The sequence below is a fragment of the Rattus norvegicus genome, chromosome 6, assembly GCF_021556685.1.
Source record: "Rattus norvegicus strain SHRSP/BbbUtx chromosome 6, alternate assembly SHRSP_T2T, whole genome shotgun sequence".
NCBI classification, from domain to species: domain Eukaryota; kingdom Metazoa; phylum Chordata; class Mammalia; order Rodentia; family Muridae; genus Rattus; species Rattus norvegicus.
This window is the reverse complement of record NC_141539.1, coordinates 57,655,410-57,673,045: the sequence shown is the minus strand read 5'-3', so window position 1 is coordinate 57,673,045 and position 17,636 is coordinate 57,655,410. Positions and strand designations below refer to the sequence as shown.

The window sequence follows — 17,636 nt, the reverse complement described above, 5'->3', positions numbered from 1 at the left end:
CTATACTAAGGATACACAAACCCACGGAGATCTGCCTTACACAGGCTTGCGGACGAGTTATCATTGGATGACCAGCAACTCCACTGGAAGACATTTTCTAGCGATAGCCTTTCATGTGGGAACAAAGAAGTAGAGTGATATTTGTTCACTCTGAAATATAGATAAATGATTTATAGTATTTTTGCCTCACGGAAATTGATATATCTTTGATAATGAATGAATTAGGGCTATTATCATGGATGAATCGATCTTGATATCTTTTAAAATTTGTAAGTGAAAATGTACATTTTGTTTCTATAAAGTTGAAAGGATACATCATATATATGTATATATATGTATATATATATGTATATATATATATACTCTTGAACATTATAAAACATGTGACATGTACATTTTGTTTCTATAAAGTTGAAAGGATACATCATATATATGTATATATATGTATATATATATGTATATATATATATATATATATATATATATATATACTCTTGAACATTATAAAACATGTGACATGTACAAGGGCATGCTTCCGAATGATCAATGGATTATTTCATGGACTGGATGGGAGTAGAACTGTAATCCTGCTTTCCTTTCTTGTGTTGGTGGTGGCACAGCTCATTAATTGCTTAGGTGGAACTGTGGACGTCATAAGCATTATATGTCACCTCAGTCAGACTTCACCAGTCACAAACGCTTCTCATTTCTCCCCTTAGTATACGGCATGTGTGATGGCTCAGTGGTTAAGGGTACTTGCTACACAAGCACAAGGCCCAAAGCTGAGTACCCTGTACTCACATAAAACGTAGAACACCAGTTTGAGGTGGAGCTGAAAGTAAATGAGCTTCAGGTTTAGGAGGGGTCTCTGCTTTGAAGGATTTAGTATGTTAGTAAAGCAGGAGGGTACTTGATACCTTTCTATGGTTTCCAAATCTCACATGGTGTGCACACACAGGCATGCGCATGCACACGCCCACATGCACATGCACACAAACAAAACAATAATAAAAACCTTTCCGATGTACATGACCAGTTTCCTAGTATCCCTGTCACTGAATAGCTACCTATCTGACTAATACCTCCAAAATCCAGTTGCTTGGATTTGCTTGAAATGACCTTTTCGTTGGGCTCTTGGTTTTCACTCAGAAACACCCTTCACACTACCCGTTCTCAAGCAGAGGTCAAGTGGTCCTGTTAAAAAAGTCAGTCGTTATGTTACTGTGATCATAGCCCACACTTGCTCCTCATTTTTCACCAGCAATATCCACAGCCCTACAATGACTCCCATGGCACTGTGTGCTGTGGCACCTGTACTGTGACCCATGGTTTCCTAGCAACTGTCCCTTTGTTTGGATGGCCACAGTTTCACTAGCCTCTACAACGTTTTACGCCCCTACTCCACTGCTCCCAGAGACACTCCACACTTGGCCTTTTCCATTAGCCCGTGGTAGCTCTTACGCTGTTGAAAAGAGATTAACTTTCTGCAATTTCTTTCTCTCAGAAGTCAGCTTCTGTCTGAACCCAGCCATCGATGCATTTAAAACTACAGGACACCAGTCCACGTTTCCCTTTGTATGCAGTACTCTATTTTCTGACATCCTATTATTCTACTCTCGGTGTTTTCCTTATTGTCTGTCTTGCATCTTTTAGAAACACCCTAGACACGTTAGGGTGTTTGTTAGCTTTGTTGACAGCATGTCTCTTGCACCTTGAAGAGTCTAGAATAATCTCAAATAAATATATGTTGACTAAGTAAGTGAACAGCCACAAAGTTCATTTTGCTCCTCCATCTATTTTAATGCAGTGATTTAAAGAAGTCACAGTCTGCTGGTAGACACTAAAGGTCACTGGAACCCTGCGGGATATTTTCTGGATTTCACATGTATGTTCATGTTGACTCCATTTTTAAGCTCTATGAAATGAGATCTGGACATACCGAATGCCAGGTATGCATGTAGAGCCAGAATCCTGCATTCGGACCCCCTGGTCTGTGAAATAAACATTCAGGTACTTAAAATCATTTTCAGAACTTAGCTTCATGCCCAGAATGTTTGCCTGCATAGTTCAAAGGTGAGTTTCTTTTCTTCACAATTGGCTGGCATTGAAACAAAGTTACTGAGTGGACCACTTTGTTAAAACCATGAAGAATTTAATGGATGAAGCAGTCTCTGGGAAGGGGTTAAATAGTATAAATAGCTTACGGTGCAACCAAGTTCTTTATTGTGCTGTTTCCACAGTAGTAACTCAAAACAAGGAAATGGCATCTCCTGTGTATACGGCAAACATTTCTCTAGAATGTCTGTGGTCTAGAATCTTCAGGGATTGGCATATTTATCTATACACATCTCGGTTTAGACATGCCTCTTATGAAACATGGTAAAAGGGAAGTGTTTAAAATTCTATAAGTTGTTTCTTCAGCTTCCCTCCCCTAAATTGACTTTAAAATATCAGAAATTTCCATACTGAAATAAATGCCCAGGGACATTGTAAATTTGTGCATGTAAAAAGATATATTATCTTTTATGCATTTCACATTGACTCTATAAAGTCACTTTGAAAGCTATGAAGAGACAATTAGTAATTCAAGAAAGAAAAAAAATTTTTTTCCAACTGGACACTTAATGGCTTAGCAGAGGTGGCTCTAATGTGAAAGTGGGAGCTCTACTCTGAAAACCAGGGTCAGGACAATGAGAAAATTGGTTCTGGAGTCTTCTAAAACCCCTCTCTTGTGATCTAAAAAAGAATAAATTTGAGATATATTGAACTTGAGTGGTGACATATACAGGAATTCAATCCAGCCTTCCATGAAGCAGAACTAAGTCTCCATGTAAACCGCCCTACTTTTTATTTATAAATTAGTATTCAAATGAACCAACCATCTTTTAAATACACTTGATACAACACCATCAGCAGAATCTGTAGATATCTGGCTCTGCACCCTATATTAGCTGTTCTAACTCCGGATCACCAGTTTTACTCTTGTTCTTACTGAAAAGTAAATGCATTGATTATTATAGAGTAATGGTGAGGGAAATGTTTAGGAAAATCTGTTTATTCTGATTTTATCCCAATGACATTATGATGAAGATGATACAAAAGGTTGGCCAAAATTTATATATATGTGTGTGTGTGTGTGTGTGTGCGTGTGTGTGTGTGTGTGCGCTCATATTTGCCCATTTCACAAGAACAAATATTTTCTAGAAACTTGTTTCACAATGGCTAACATATGTGATTTGTATAAATTATTCGAATACTGTTTTGTGAGATTAACTTAGTGCCTCGTGGTTCTCTTCTCACTTATCTCCTTTGTACTCTCTTAACAGGGGGAATTCTGAGCGTTGAAAGGGGAATTCTTAGAGATTGAAGGAAATAATGTAGACACCCCTTAAAATCATTGATAAGTTAAAAATCATATGAAAGGGGAAGTGAGAAAGGAGCTCCCCATTCAGCACATAATTTTGAAGGAAGTACCCCCGTCAGTTACTCTTCCTGGCACTTAAATAAAGCCTTCAAGGCAGGGCAGCATGAGGAGACATGTTCCGTGAGCATTTATTTGGATTAGAAACAATTACTGTCATCACTTGTCTTTATAGTGCTGGGCACAATTCACTCAAGAGCACACCTCCATTCCACTTTCACTCATTGAAATCTTTTCCATTTATAGAACGTCAGGATTCCTCATTGCAGGCAGCTTTGTGCTGTTCTCATGTCTGCTTTCTTGGTTTTCTGCTTTTGGGCTGGTTATGCCTAAGACACTGAACAGTAGTCTGACACAGTCAGGGGATATGTGTTTCCTGCATGGGCCATGTTCTCTATGTGACAGATTGGCTTTATTTGGTGATGCTGGTCGTCCAAACTTCTTTGACTTGTGCTTATAGATTTTTCTTAAGGGGAGACAATTTTCACATGGGCTTTGTAGCCAGCAGGGCTTGTAGACTGAGTATGTCTTCCGAGCCTGCTTCTGTAGCTATTCTCTTTTAGAGAGAGACATTGACAATGGACCCCATGACTTAGGGTGATCAAACTGAGGACCCAGTGAAGAGTTTCAGGAAACCTCTTCTTTAATTGATTCTCCTTTTAAGTAAAACACATTTCAGAGAATAATAGCTAAGATTTGACTCCAAAGCTTCAGCGTAGATGAGGAATTCTTCTGGCTTGAACTATGTAGTTGAGGTTCAATTACCTTAGCTCCCATTGAACCATATTCTAAACACCTTCCTTTGTAACCATCACCTTGTGCAGAAGTCTGTATTTTTAGCCTCTAAGCAGAGCTTAAGCACTGTATTTAGACATCTGACTTGAAGACTAAAATTTGCTCAGTGAGCAGAACAAATGTTCAGAAAATAACATTTCAAGGTTAGTGTTAGTGTCCTGAATAAAAATGCCTTTTCTTCTTTCCCTCCTCATTGAATGTAACATAAATAATGTTCCCTGACTGGCTTTCAAGATTAGAAATCAGAGAATAACAGTGAAGCTGGAGAGGAAAGAGGGAATAATTAAAAATTGAAGGGGCTTCTGTCGAACAATTGTTTGCCTGAAACTAAATACATGTTCTTATTCCTGATTCAATAGGATTATGGATCTTAGAAGGATTTTAAAAACTATATAGTAATGCTTGTAAGAAAGTGGGGGCAGAATGAGCTCACAGCTCCCATGAAAAATATTTAAAGAAACACATACATACTGTCACAGGCAACCACACATACCTGAGCACACACAGGCACACCTGAGCACGTGCGCGCGCGCGCACACACACACACACACACACACACACACACACACACGTGAGCACACACATGATTGAACACATGCACACACACACATGAAACTCTGGGTATATTTAATAAAAAAGACGTTGTTTGATATTGATCATTATAGCTGAATTTATTAATGTTTGACCATTATAGTATAAGTCTCATTGTATAACTAATCTTATTTAATGCATTTTAGTAAATTAAAAAAAGAAATTTTAGTAATATCCCTGACTCTTTTTAGTGGGTGATAGTACATTGTGGATCATTTTCTAGGAAGAGCCTTAAATGGTACCCAAAACATTGTAGGGTTAAGAAATTAAACAATCATAAAAGCCCCCTTTTCCAGAGAAATGAGGGAAAGTTACACTGCCTGCTTCAGTTAAACTTCTTGTCACTAGTTAACCAACCTATCTGACTGGCATGACCTACATTCTCATAAGCAGTGCATGAGTGTGCCTAAATAGAGGGATGCTGGAGGTGGACATGGTAGTTTGTGCATAAACACAACACTTGTGGGCAGAGGAATGGGGAGAACAGTTGAGTTTCATAGAAAGGCCCTGTCTTAAAACAAAACCAAGTATCACCATTGACAAACAACAAAAAGGTAAAGGGAAAAGAATAAGCCAGGGAAGTATAAAACCTGTCTCCAGTGACTTCTGATGTATAGAGCCATTTGGCGAGACTAGTTTCATGGTTGCTCTTGTATGGGTTTTTGCATAATTGGATATTATTGCTGCATATGATTAGTGTAATTAAAACTTATCCTTTCCTCTCCTGCTCTCCATCTTCCCCTCTTCCCCTTTTCACTTCTCTCCCTATTCTCCTCTCCACTTCCCTCCACGTGCTCATGGCTGGCCTTTACTCCTCTCCTCTTCTACTCTTCCTCTCTCTCTCGTCCCTCCCCCTTGTCTCATTCTCTCATGAAAACCTTTCCACGTGGAAAACATACCTTTCCCTTTAGAGTCAAATAATTGGGAAGTATGAGAGCTAAAAAATACCATAGGGGTTGCTGAATTAAGCATGGACTGGTGCGTGCACACAAGGAGTTTGCCTTCATTACACAATGACACAGAGGGCAGACACCGAGACTTACTCCATTTCTTGGCTTTGGATCACTTGTCTTGACTTTTAGTTCAGAAAGCATGGGCTCAGCTGGACATTGATTTTGTGCTGTCTCTGGTCGTTCCCACCAGCTCCGGTCCCATCTCACAGATTCACCCCATGCTGCTACAGGACAGAGGGGCCTGCTTTGTCCCTACCCTTGTTGTATAGGTTGTACCTCAAAGACCATCATGGATGAACTATCTGGCTTCCAGAAGAAATCGAATTGTGTAGTGTTAGACACTGACAGTGTCATCAGCATGAGTGGTAATCACCTTGGACCCTCCATTTGTTATAAATGAAATCCTGGTTAAAGACTTAATACTGCAGTGAATTAGTCCCCTCATCATTAGTACCTTTAAGAAAACTTAGCCCCAATGTTAATGTGATAGTTAAATGAGTGATGATTTTCAAATTTCTCATATTATAAGATCTGTTGGTAAACTTTTCTGCCTCATTTAATTTAAACACTAAACTCATTCCTGCTATTGTTCAACAAGAAGTTTTTATTACTTATTTATAGTATACTGGATGTGATCTTTAGCATCCCATAATTAAAAGTAATAAGATACACTAGTAACAAGATGGGTATAAGAGAGTTATTTCCATATGGATATGAGATAGACTTCACTCAATACCTTCTGGGTCATCAGGCAGGTTTGTTTTTATTCAGGGAAAAAATAGAAACTCACAAAGTGAAACTTAAAAATGAATAGAATTTCAGAAGTCAAAGGGCTTCAAGCTGTCTTTTTGGTTGTGTCCTATGAAATATCTGGGGGAGGGGGGGGTTGGAGTTTATATGTGTGTGACACGCGCATGCTTGTACGCCGAGATGTGGACAGTACCACACATGTACTTCTGCAGCCTCTGATGTCCTTAACAGTGCACTACAAACACATGCTATCTTATTAGGTGATTTTAGTGGGATGATGCACAGAATCTGGTGTTCGTACAGAACAGTGACATTATTTATTTTTTTAATATCAGCCTTAGGGACAACATAGAAGTTACTTGTAGATGTTCAGTGACACACTGAACTAACAGTATGACATTTACCTGGTGAGTCCCTTGCCACAACTTTTTTTTCTTTTTTTTTTTTAGAAATGGAGACACCTTCAAAGAGTATCAACTCCCTCATAGAGTTTGTATAGTTCTACAATTTTAGTCCTAGGAGAGGTATACCATTCGATCCTACATCAACTGTATGTTTCCCAAGTTTGTCGTCAACATCTTAGCCTCAGTTGATAGGTAAAAGTGATAATCTTTCAGAATTTTCATATATAGATTGCCATCGAAGTTGACTCTTCTGTGTTATGTTTCCTGGGGAGTACACACACACTCAGTGCATATACATTCACCTACGTACACACACAGTAAGCTAGCGAGATTTTATTCCAATGGCCATCTTTGAATCTGAATACATGTCAGTAAGCAAACTCTTGACTGGGTATAATCATTGAGAAAACCCATAAAAGCACCGTCCCCAACGTTATACCATTATTCCATGTGATTATCTTTATTTTCCAAAATCCATTTTTCCAAGTGTATACATTTCCAAACTGAACAAATCAGTAATCATGAAAAAATCTGAAGTGTCTGTTGGTTGTGTGTATTAAATGTCCCTGTGCTGTGTGAATTTCAAAGAAGTAGGCTTTTTTATGATGCAAAGCCTGGTACCTTTGATGGTCATTTTTTCTTTTTTGCCACATTTATAATTAAAATTCCAATTTGGGGGAAATGCTTTTAATAGAAATAAAGTCATCCTAGAATTTGTAGAGTGAAGGATAAGAGTGGTTTATATGAGGGGCTTTATTCAGTAATTTCTAAGATTAGAGGAAATTAATAAATCAATTTTATTGAATGCAAACGTGACTCAGCTTCTGATATTAAATTAGTAAGTAGGAAAAAAGTAATTAAATTAACAAAGCATCTTCTTTGTTAAGGCCAACCTTATCATCATCATCCTCATCATCATCACCACCATCATCATCATCATCATCATGACAAGAATAATTATTGCTACCGTTGCTGTTAACTTACAGGGAATTTTATTTTTTCAGTTCTTTTAGTTCTCTTGTTTTAAAGTCAACACACAATTGTTTGAGTGTTGCTTTTATTAATTACTTACACTGAGATGCTTCACGAGTAGCCTTTGGTTGCCTGATAAAGTAGATAAAAGAATGAGTTATGCGACACAAGCAATGGATGTCAGTCCTTGGACCTGATTCTTATTGGCCAGGAGCCTCGCTAGTCTTTCACCTGTGTTTGAAACAGAGCATAGATGGCTGTTAGATAGTAATGTTGGTTTTTCCATTTTGGCAGTGGTCCTTTCTAATTGTGTTAAAGTAAATTATTTACTTATCTATTTTAATTTATTTTTATTACTTTTTTTTAAGTCCAGGCATTCCTCCCTTACCAGCCCACCCTCTCACAGTTCCTCATCTCATCCCTCTTCTCCCCTGTCTTTGAGTGGATGTCCATGCACCCACTGACCCCTGCCAGGCCTCCCCATCCCAGGAGCCTCAAATCTCTCAAGGGTTAGGCACATCTCCCACTGAGGCCACTCCAGGCAGTCCCCTGCCGGAGGCTTGGAGATGTGTCCAGGACCTTGGAGAAATTTTCCTGTATGCTGCCTGGTTGGTGGCTTAGTATCTGAGAGATCTCAGGGGTCTGGGTTCGTTGAGACTGCTGGTCTCCCTTTGGGGTAACCCTTCGCCTCAGTTTCCTCCAGCCTTTCCCTAATTCAAACACAGAGGTCCCCGACTTCAATCCAATGATTGGGTATAAGTATCTGAATTTGTCTCAGTCACTTGCTTGTTGGGCCTCTCAGAGGAAGCCATGCTTGGCTCCTGTTGGTAAGCACACCATAGCATCAGTAATAGTGTCAGGTCTTGGAGGCTCCCCTTGAGATGGATCCCGATTTGGGCCAGTCACTGGGCCATTTTTCCCTCAGGCTCTTCTCCATTTTTTTCCTGCAGTTCTTTTAGACAGGATTTTTATACCTTTTTTTCTCTTAAATTCTTAACCAAAAATGCACTTTCTTACTTAATTCTTAATGAAAAGATGGTGAATTAATTTTGAAAAGTTAGAGTGTACTGACAGGTGGAAAGAAGATGTAAAATGGTATATTAATGGAGATTCCTTATAAGTATGATGGTTAGTACTCTGGAGTCTTTTACATATAATAATTGTTTCTAACAATAAGATCACAATGTGTGGTCACCTTCTTATAACTGTGAGTACCATGTCTTTTATATTATGCATGTGTGTGTGTGTGTGTGTGTGTGCATGCGCGCACGCACATGTGCACACACACGCACACAGAGGTTGCACACAGTTGCAGGGACACATCTTGACATGCATGTGGATGTCAGAGCTTAGCTATTGTCCCTCAGGTTCTATCCACCTTGTTTCTGAGACCCTCTCTTAATAGCCTGGATGTTGCCAAATAGTTTAGGCCACCTGGCCAGTGAGCTTCAGGGATCTGCCTATCATAGTATCTTGAATGGTAAGTTTATAATCTTTGCCACCGTATCCAATCCCCCCCTTTTTAAATTATATATTTTCAAATGTGGCTTTTGTGGACCTGTGGCTTCAGGTCCTCATTCAGTCAAGGAGTTTTCTCCGCCGTCTTGCTATTACCCATTTCATTACTGAAAATATTTTTTGATTGAAGAGTCAATACATAAGTCAGAGATCATATCAGTCTGAAGACATTTTATAGCAGATAGGAAGACTCCTAATCTGCTGAGAAAAAAGAATGTTACCAAGGTACATTAATGGCATTTTTGGTAAACAGGGGTTTGCTTTCTAGGGAAAGGGAATTCCTGTCTCCATAGGGGAGCCTTTGGTGGCTGGCACACTTGCCTTTCATCCTCCTCTGCTTTCCCTGGTCTCCTTCACTCCTGATGCTCTTTCCAGTCCTTCAGCTTAAAATGTTTGAATAGATAATAAATTTCCTAAGAGAACAGCAGCCATGTAATTCCAGCTCACAGTCCTATTGTCTTGCTTGAAGGTTTAGGATGGGTTCTTCGCCGTTTGAACAACCATGCCACTGACCCCAGTGTTGCTGACAGTACATCAGTAATCAGCATATCATAGCTTTATCCATGTGCTGGTAGTAACCTCATCCAACATCTAAAGAAAGAAAGCCAAGACTCTTTTACGGTCTTTAGGAACAAGGAGTAATTCTCAGATCGCATTACACAGTATCCATCGTTTGTGTTTACTCTTATATGTTTATTTGTGTGTTTATGGATGATTTGTCTGCACGTATATCTGTGTGACACATTCCTGCCTGGTAGCTACAGAGGCCAGAAGGGGCAACAGGTCCCTTGAACTGGAGTGAGAGGCGATTATAAGCTGGCTGCCCCACTGTGAGCTCTTGAGGAGCAGATGGAGCTCTTGGCAGCTGACTCATCATTCTAGCCCCTGAGGAGTCTCTTGAGCGCTATCTGGACTTCTGTTCACGTTACTTTCCTTATATTTTATAATGTACCTGCAGCACTGCTTTTTCACTTTTTATTTTAATACTGTTTTAATTCTATATCTAATCCATGTAGGAGTCTTTTAGTTTCTTGCCTCTTTGCAAGAATGGACTTCTCCTTACTTCGGTTCAAATTACACACTGACGGCCGTGCAGGCACCTGAAGAATTCTTCAACATGAGAACTTGGAGCCTCATTTCTGGAAGCATTGTGGATTTCTAAAAAATCACGCTAGGTAGCTTGTGATTGTATAATACCTGAGTTTCATTTTGGGTGCACTAAGAGGCCTCTCAAAACACTTATTTCTAAGGTAGAGTTTTTTTTTTTTTTTTTTTTTTTTTAAAGATTAAAGGTGGTGTAACAGTGAAATAGTTCCTGACTGGACAGAGAGGATAATGACCTATGCTATACGAGAATGGGGAGGAAGCTTCCCCAAGGGGTTGCAGTGTCCGGCAGAGCAGGGTAGTCGGAGGAGGTTGTGAGGAACTGGGGAGAAGAGACTGTTAGGAGGCAAGCCTGTGAGGGAGAGGGTGACTGCAAAGTGTGGAGCTCCCAGGAATTCCTTCCCACCCGTGACCCCTGACAGGTACAGATGTGGAAATTGGGATGGGGAGTGCATAGAACTATAGAACTGTTGCTTCTCAGCACAGAAGATCTGCAGGGTCCCAGAGCAGGGTGCTGCTTACATGCCATGTACGTTCACATCAAGGCTACGTTCAAGTAGAAAATGGGATTATGGGAAATAAAGGTGGTGATCTCCATGCTCTTTGCCTTCCCTTGTTTATTTGGTTAGTGATACGGATTGGGGGAATGGTAGTAGGGAAGGGTGCCTCCGGGCCCTTCTTGCCTCAGACTGCACCAGGGTATGGAGTTTAACCGTTTTTTGACCTTGTCACTTCACATGATTTTAGTCTGTCAGGATGTCTTTGAGGGAATGTATTCTCAGCCAATCTATAGCAAGGGTTAACAAGCCTTCCAGATGATTTGCTTTGCCGAAGTCTCCTTGTCTAATTCCATAATCCTTAGATATGGTGGGGAATGGACTTCAAAGTGAGCACTTCAGATTTAGTTCAAATACCAGCCATTTAAGGAGCTCAGGAAACAGCCTGATCTAGGGTTCTGGGGCAACGGTGTTTTATATTTGTTGCAGTCTTTCGGAGTGGGATGAAAACATCAAAAGCGTTTTATTTCATTAAAAATCTGTCTCCGGGTCTGTATTTTCTCCTCATTTCTTGTCAAGTTTTACTTCCAGGACATAGTTCATAGCTGCTCCTCCAGAGGATGTTTAATTTTTCCTTATCCAGAGGCACACACTTTCTACTTTGTCCTGTCTGTTAATTACTAAGCTCCAGAGGAAGACTGGTCTGAGCCAGGGCCCCAAGTTGTGGAAGTTTCTATATCCGGTAAACTGGCTCCATTCCAGTGCAGAATAATTTATCAACAAATGAAACGCCAGCCACGTCCCACACGTCCTCTGATTGCATTAAAATCACCCCCTTTCCCACCCATACATACGGAGTTTGCTGGAGTGTGCCGACATTCTCTTCCCTCCTCTTCATTTTGTTGAATCACTGGCATCTGGCATTTATTAAGCTACTTATTAATAGTAATAAGATGTTCATTCATTGACTGTCTTGTGCTACAAACCAGATACAGTCCCTCCCTCTGCCTCCCGGTTTGCCGAGGCAGGGAAACAGACTGGAACACTGATTTTTTTTTTTTTTTTGTCTGTACATCAGGTACTGTTTAACCGGGAGTGGTGGGGAACTGATAAAATTAGCAAGTTGACTAACCACTTCCCTTCCTTGTGGCTCTTTAATATTATAACGGATACAGAAAAGTTCAGAAGGACTGGGCTCACTTTCCAAACCACGGCACACTTTGGCAAAGAGGGAATGCACAACAGAACGGGTGAGTTCCTTTCAAGTTTTTAAGTGAACCCTGAAAAAGAGAGTATCGTGCCGGGTGTCTCTTAAGTTTCCCCTTTGCGAATAGTCTGTAATAATTTGTAGTCTGTGGGAAGATAAGTACCGAGGGGAAACAAAAGGGTGTCTGGTCGGCAGCAGTGAAGAGAACTGCCTGAGTGAAATGCAGCTCCCTCCTAAGTGTTTACTGTTCCAGATTGGGGAAAGTTCTAGAGTTGGCAAAAGTTTCTACTGGGAAGTTCATGTGTTTTCAGATCAGGATTTGCCATGAAGGCACATCATCTATAGAGCCTGATGTATCTCAGACCTAAAGCAGCTTAAGGTCTTCAGCTACCTTCTTGAAGAGTTGAAACAATTCTATTTCTTCCAGCGTTTTGATAATGCTGATGAATTTACAGATGAATGTGTGGCATCTGGTTCACAAGGCACTGCTCCCCAGCCTCTGCTGTAGGAATCCGCTGTTTTTTCCTATGGACTGTGCATCTGGAATGTGTACCTATTTCGACCTTGTTGCATTTAGTATTTTGAAATGTGTGAAAGACCTAAAATTCCCTAAATTGTCATACCAACTCATTAATGTCAGTTCTGTCCTAATAGTCATTAGGAAGAAGCTGGAATGGTGACTGGGGTAGGGTGGGGAAGAAAGACTTTTAAGGTCTGAGGATGGTTTCCCAGTGAGTGAAAGAGTTGGGGGGGATGGGTCATCAGATGCTGCTTTCTGGGACCACATTCATTTCAGGCAGAATTTTGGGTTCATTATAGATAGTCTTCTTGGGAAGCCTCTTAACTTCTCATGCCTGAGTTTCCTCACCTTAAATGAAGACAACAGTGCTCTCCTGAGGGAGAGAGACAAACAGGTGGGGGAAAATGCTTAAAAAAAAAGGAGTGGTGGCCCCGGAAACTGTTAACTGTAGTTTTGACAGTAAGGCTGGGTTGGGTCTGTCTTGGCATACTTCATTGTTTTAATCTTTGTTCATTTTCTGCTCATTTGATGGAGGGAATGTGAACACAATTCCTATTAAGAAGTCTTGTTCCCCAAGAATACCTTACTCTTGCCACAACCCTCTCTCCAGCTGTCCTTGGAGTTGCATCTGAAAATGAACAGTCAGAGCTCGCCTTGTCCATCTTCTCTCTGAGAGGAGGGGGGCATCATGGAGATTTACCAATGCTCACAGAGCCAGGAATAGCAGGCTGGAGGAGAGGGACCCCTGCATGGGCCTTCTGATCCCTGTGAGGGGTGATGGGGCTGGGAATGGACAGTTCTGCTTTACCTGGGAGTCTGCCTCTGTTTTAGCTTTGGTTTTTCCTTCCTCTGATGAAGTATCTCCAGGCCGTCTCAGGTTTCTTTGGCTACTGCAAACTGACAAAATAACTTTTCATTTGGAACAACAGAGTTGAAATCCCGAGGTTGGTGACAAACTGAGATGCGAGGGTCTTTTCTGTGCCCTTCCTTCTTTACAATGCAGACATGTATTGAGCAGTTAGGATATGGCTGGCATCTGAACTGTATAACTTTCTGGTTCAGTCCCTCCAGTATCTCTATGACACTCATTGTTAATGTGTTCATATACAGAGAACCAGGGTACAGAGGGATGAGATAACCTGCCTGTCATTAATTAGACGCAGCAGATTCTTTTCCTTGTCTGACTTCTCAACTTAGTGCCTTGTATGTAAAAAAAAAAAAGAATGGTTGTTTGAAATATTCACCCTCAAAATGCATGCAAGGTTTTGTTCTTAGTCTTCCCAAATAAAAAAGTTATCAGTAATCTTTTAGCATGAAGTGCATGAAAAAGATTTTTCTTCTGGCAAAACTCTTTTTCAGAGTGAATTTTAATAATGTGTAATTACAATCTGGAAATGTGTCATAGACCCTGACAAGCCCTGAGCCTGGTAGGGTGGAGGCATCACTGCAATAAAATAAATATTGGCCAAAATAGAAGTGTTCTTTTGATAAATTAGTCATGCCTCAGTGGTAGCTTCTGTTTGGTGTCATTTGCCTCTCTTGAGTCTGCAGAGGGTGGGTGACAATCATCAGATTAGTCTTATTGAATGTGCAGTGCTGCTGTTAAACAAATGGGAAACACTGATGCACTGTAAACTAGGAGCTGGCTGGGTCGTGGGGGAGGTGCCAGAGAGAATCAGGACAAGCAGCCAGACATTTTAGAAACCTGGCATTGACTTCTCCTGCTTTTCTCTTAGATTACTGGTGCAAGTACAAAAATAGAACTGAATGAGTGAGTGAGGGGAGAGGGTAATTTCACAACGTTAGAGACATTTCCCCCTCCAAAGCCATTGTGCTTTCAGTATTATTTTTTTCTTTACTGAAGGGACATTGTCTTGAAATTGGCTCTGAAAATGCAAAAGTATAGCATGTTTGACTTGACTTTTTTTTTTTAATCAGGCAATCTGATAAAACCGAGATACTCTTCATCTTCCCTTGTTTTTATGTCATTGTCTAAAGAATTTTTAACTTAATAAACTCAGATTGTTGTCTGTGTGATTGCTGGAAGGATTTTGAAATCTAATTGATTTATTGATTGATTGATTGATTGATTGATTGATTTTTACAGAAAAAGCAGCTTTGAGTGGGAGCCAGGGAGGGAAGGAGAAAAAAGGAGAGAAATAGGGAGGCAGAGGGAGGGCATGGGAGGAGAAGAGAAAGTGAGGGGGAAGTGGAACAAAGGGGAGAGAGGGAGTTTGAGTATCCCTAGAATTTTGAGTAAGCAGAACCTCTCTAGTTCTGCCAACTGCAGGCTACCTTCTGAAATCGCTCGTTTGTTTCTGTTTTCCTCCTTTCTTTTTATTTTTCTAGCTACAATGTGTTTATCTCAGGAGGATGTATAATTCACAACATGTAATCTAGCTCTAGGTTAGAAGCTTCTCTGCCTTCTGTGTTTACAGAGAGAAGTGCTGTTTAGCTCCTATTCTGTTTAGTCCCTATTCTGTTGTAGGTTAATGTAATTGTAATTGTTGTATGTTAATGTCATTTTTGAAGGGCTTCATCACCTAGTGGATTACCAAGTACTGGGGATCTTGGGTTTCCAAATCTTGATTTTTACATCCTAATTTAAAATACTTGTCCAAGTTTTTGTGTCACTGTTTATAAGCGCTTTGTGAAAATGTGTTGAGAAATAGAACACAGCTGAACGTGTAAAACAGGAGTTACTTGCAGGTATTGGCAGAGTCTGGATTCTGCAAAGCCTGGTGGGTTGGGCTGGGAGTTGCAAATTGTCCAAATACAGCTAGAAGGGATTAAAAAGTTTACACATTCTGAATGAGCTGAGTAATATTTTATATGAGTTAGAGGAGAGACTATATTCTTGAGACATAAAAATTGATGTGCAGAAATGCATTTGAAACCTATTGCCTAGTTCAGAAATAATCTTGGTCTGGACTAAGGGTAACCTCAGTTGCCATGAGTAGACTAAAAAAACAGCTTGTATTACAGGTAGGATATAGTAACTACCTGTGAAAGCAAATGAGGAGGTGTCAATTCTGACCTCACTGAGAAACACATATAAGAAAGATGACATTAATCAGAATGGGCTGAGACAGTCAAATGAGATGCTTCTGAAATATTCAAGGGAACGCACCCGCTGACATGGTATGTGAAGTCAGGGAGACAATCATCCAAGGAAATGGCATTTTACAAGGGATACTGAGGAACCCAAGCTCAACCCTGGAAACCCCCAATACTTATCAGATGAGTAGCAGGGAAAGCAGCAGAATCAAGATAAATAATGACAGATAAATCTAACATCCAGAAAGCTGTGACTTCAGAGGAAGCTCAGACTCAGGCAAGATAAGAGGTAGGTAGTTAGTTTGCATAAAGAACTAATATATTCTCAAAAGCCATAAAGTGATTAATCAGAAGAATCTCCTTTTTTTGCCATGAAGTAAATAGGCAGAGCATGTAGGTTCTCCAAAATTATATTGTTTTGACAAACTAAGAATTTTATGACTGACTAACTACATGAAGATGTGAACACAAGGAAGAAGCATACTGGTTTCTTAAGTGGCATGAGATTTCTGCTCTTAGTTCTATTTTCATAAGTCCGTAATATTCAGGGAAACAAAAGTAAACTATTTATGTTGTCCTAGATTTGTTTTTCCCAAAGTAGAAAATGCTTGTAGCCAGCACTTTCTTCGTATGTGCATTTCCAAACGTCAGGGCTACCAGATATGATTTGTTCAATTATGTCTCCTGGGACACACTTAACAGTGGCTGGGGCTGTTTCTTGATCGTCACAAAATGGGCAGCAGGTACATTACTGGCATCCGCTAGCAAAGGCCAGGTATACTGTTGAGTATCTTACACCATACAGGGCAGCTTCCTACTCCATCAAAAGAGTTGCCCCACCCCCACCTCACCCAGTGCCTTCAATGGCCTGGCTGAGAAACCCAAACACAGAATATGATACACATCCATTCAGCCAGTGTAAGGTCTTGGTGGTCATTGAGCGTTCTCGTAAGTTGTATAAAAAGCAGTGGCAGATCTTATAGGTTTGCCCTATGGTCTGCCTACAGGTTTTTATACTGTAAAGTGATCTCCCCATCTCTGTCTCTTCCTCTGTCTCTCCGTGTTTGTTTTTCTGCCTCCCCATCTTCTCTCTCTCTCTCTCTCTCTCTCTCTCTCTCTATATATATATATATATATATATATATATATATATATATATGTATTCACGTGCCTAGGCAAGCATGCATACACATCCATAGTTGTAGAAACCAGAGTCATTGTTTAGAGCTGCTCCCTTTTATTTTTAGACAGTTTTTCTAATAGACTGGAAGCTCACCGAGTAAGTTAGGCTAGCATGCCAGTGAGCTCTAAGGATCTGCCTACCTTGTCTCTCTGAGCATGAGTCAACCTGCCAAGCAGTTTTTAAGACAGGGTCTGGGGATTGAACTTGGGTCCCTGTGTTCATGAAGCAGACACATTGACAAGTATCTCCTGGTCCTGAAACATGTTCTTTTCAATTTCATTTTCTTCTCAATCCTTCTTTGTAGAAATAAGTCAGTGAATGTCATGAGTGAACGTATAAAATATCTCTGTAGAATTTATTTTCAACAGAATTCATCTACCTTGTTATCTGTAGAAGACGGTTATCTGTACTTCACCCAGTGGCTGTTGGACTTCTTATATTGGAACTGCAATTTTATGTTTAGTTAGTTCCTATGCTTTAGTATTAGGAAAGTTTCTGTAGTAAGAATAATTTTTAAATGTATTTGATTCATTTTCTTAAAATACCTTCCATTCCTTAAAAAAGAATTTTTATCATTTTGTTGTGAAATTCTCGATGTCTCTAATGTGTATAATTGCACAATCATAAAACATTCCTGATATTCATCTCCAAGGCAAGAATTGAG

At 40.1% G+C, this 17,636-nt stretch overlaps 1 protein-coding gene across 18 annotated transcripts in view; it reads left to right on the top strand.

Annotated features, from left to right (window-relative positions):
• The window catches only part of Hdac9 (histone deacetylase 9), an 863,837-nt gene that overhangs the window by 180,192 nt on the left and 666,009 nt on the right, over positions 1–17,636 (top strand). For 9 of the 18 annotated variants that reach the window (XM_087554679.1, XM_087554716.1, XM_087554694.1 and 6 more), the window contains exon 1: positions 12,189–12,255. In XM_087554679.1, coding sequence (XP_087410805.1) covers positions 12,240–12,255 — 16 coding nt within the window. In that variant the 5' untranslated portion in view covers positions 12,189–12,239. 18 annotated transcript variants of the gene reach the window in all.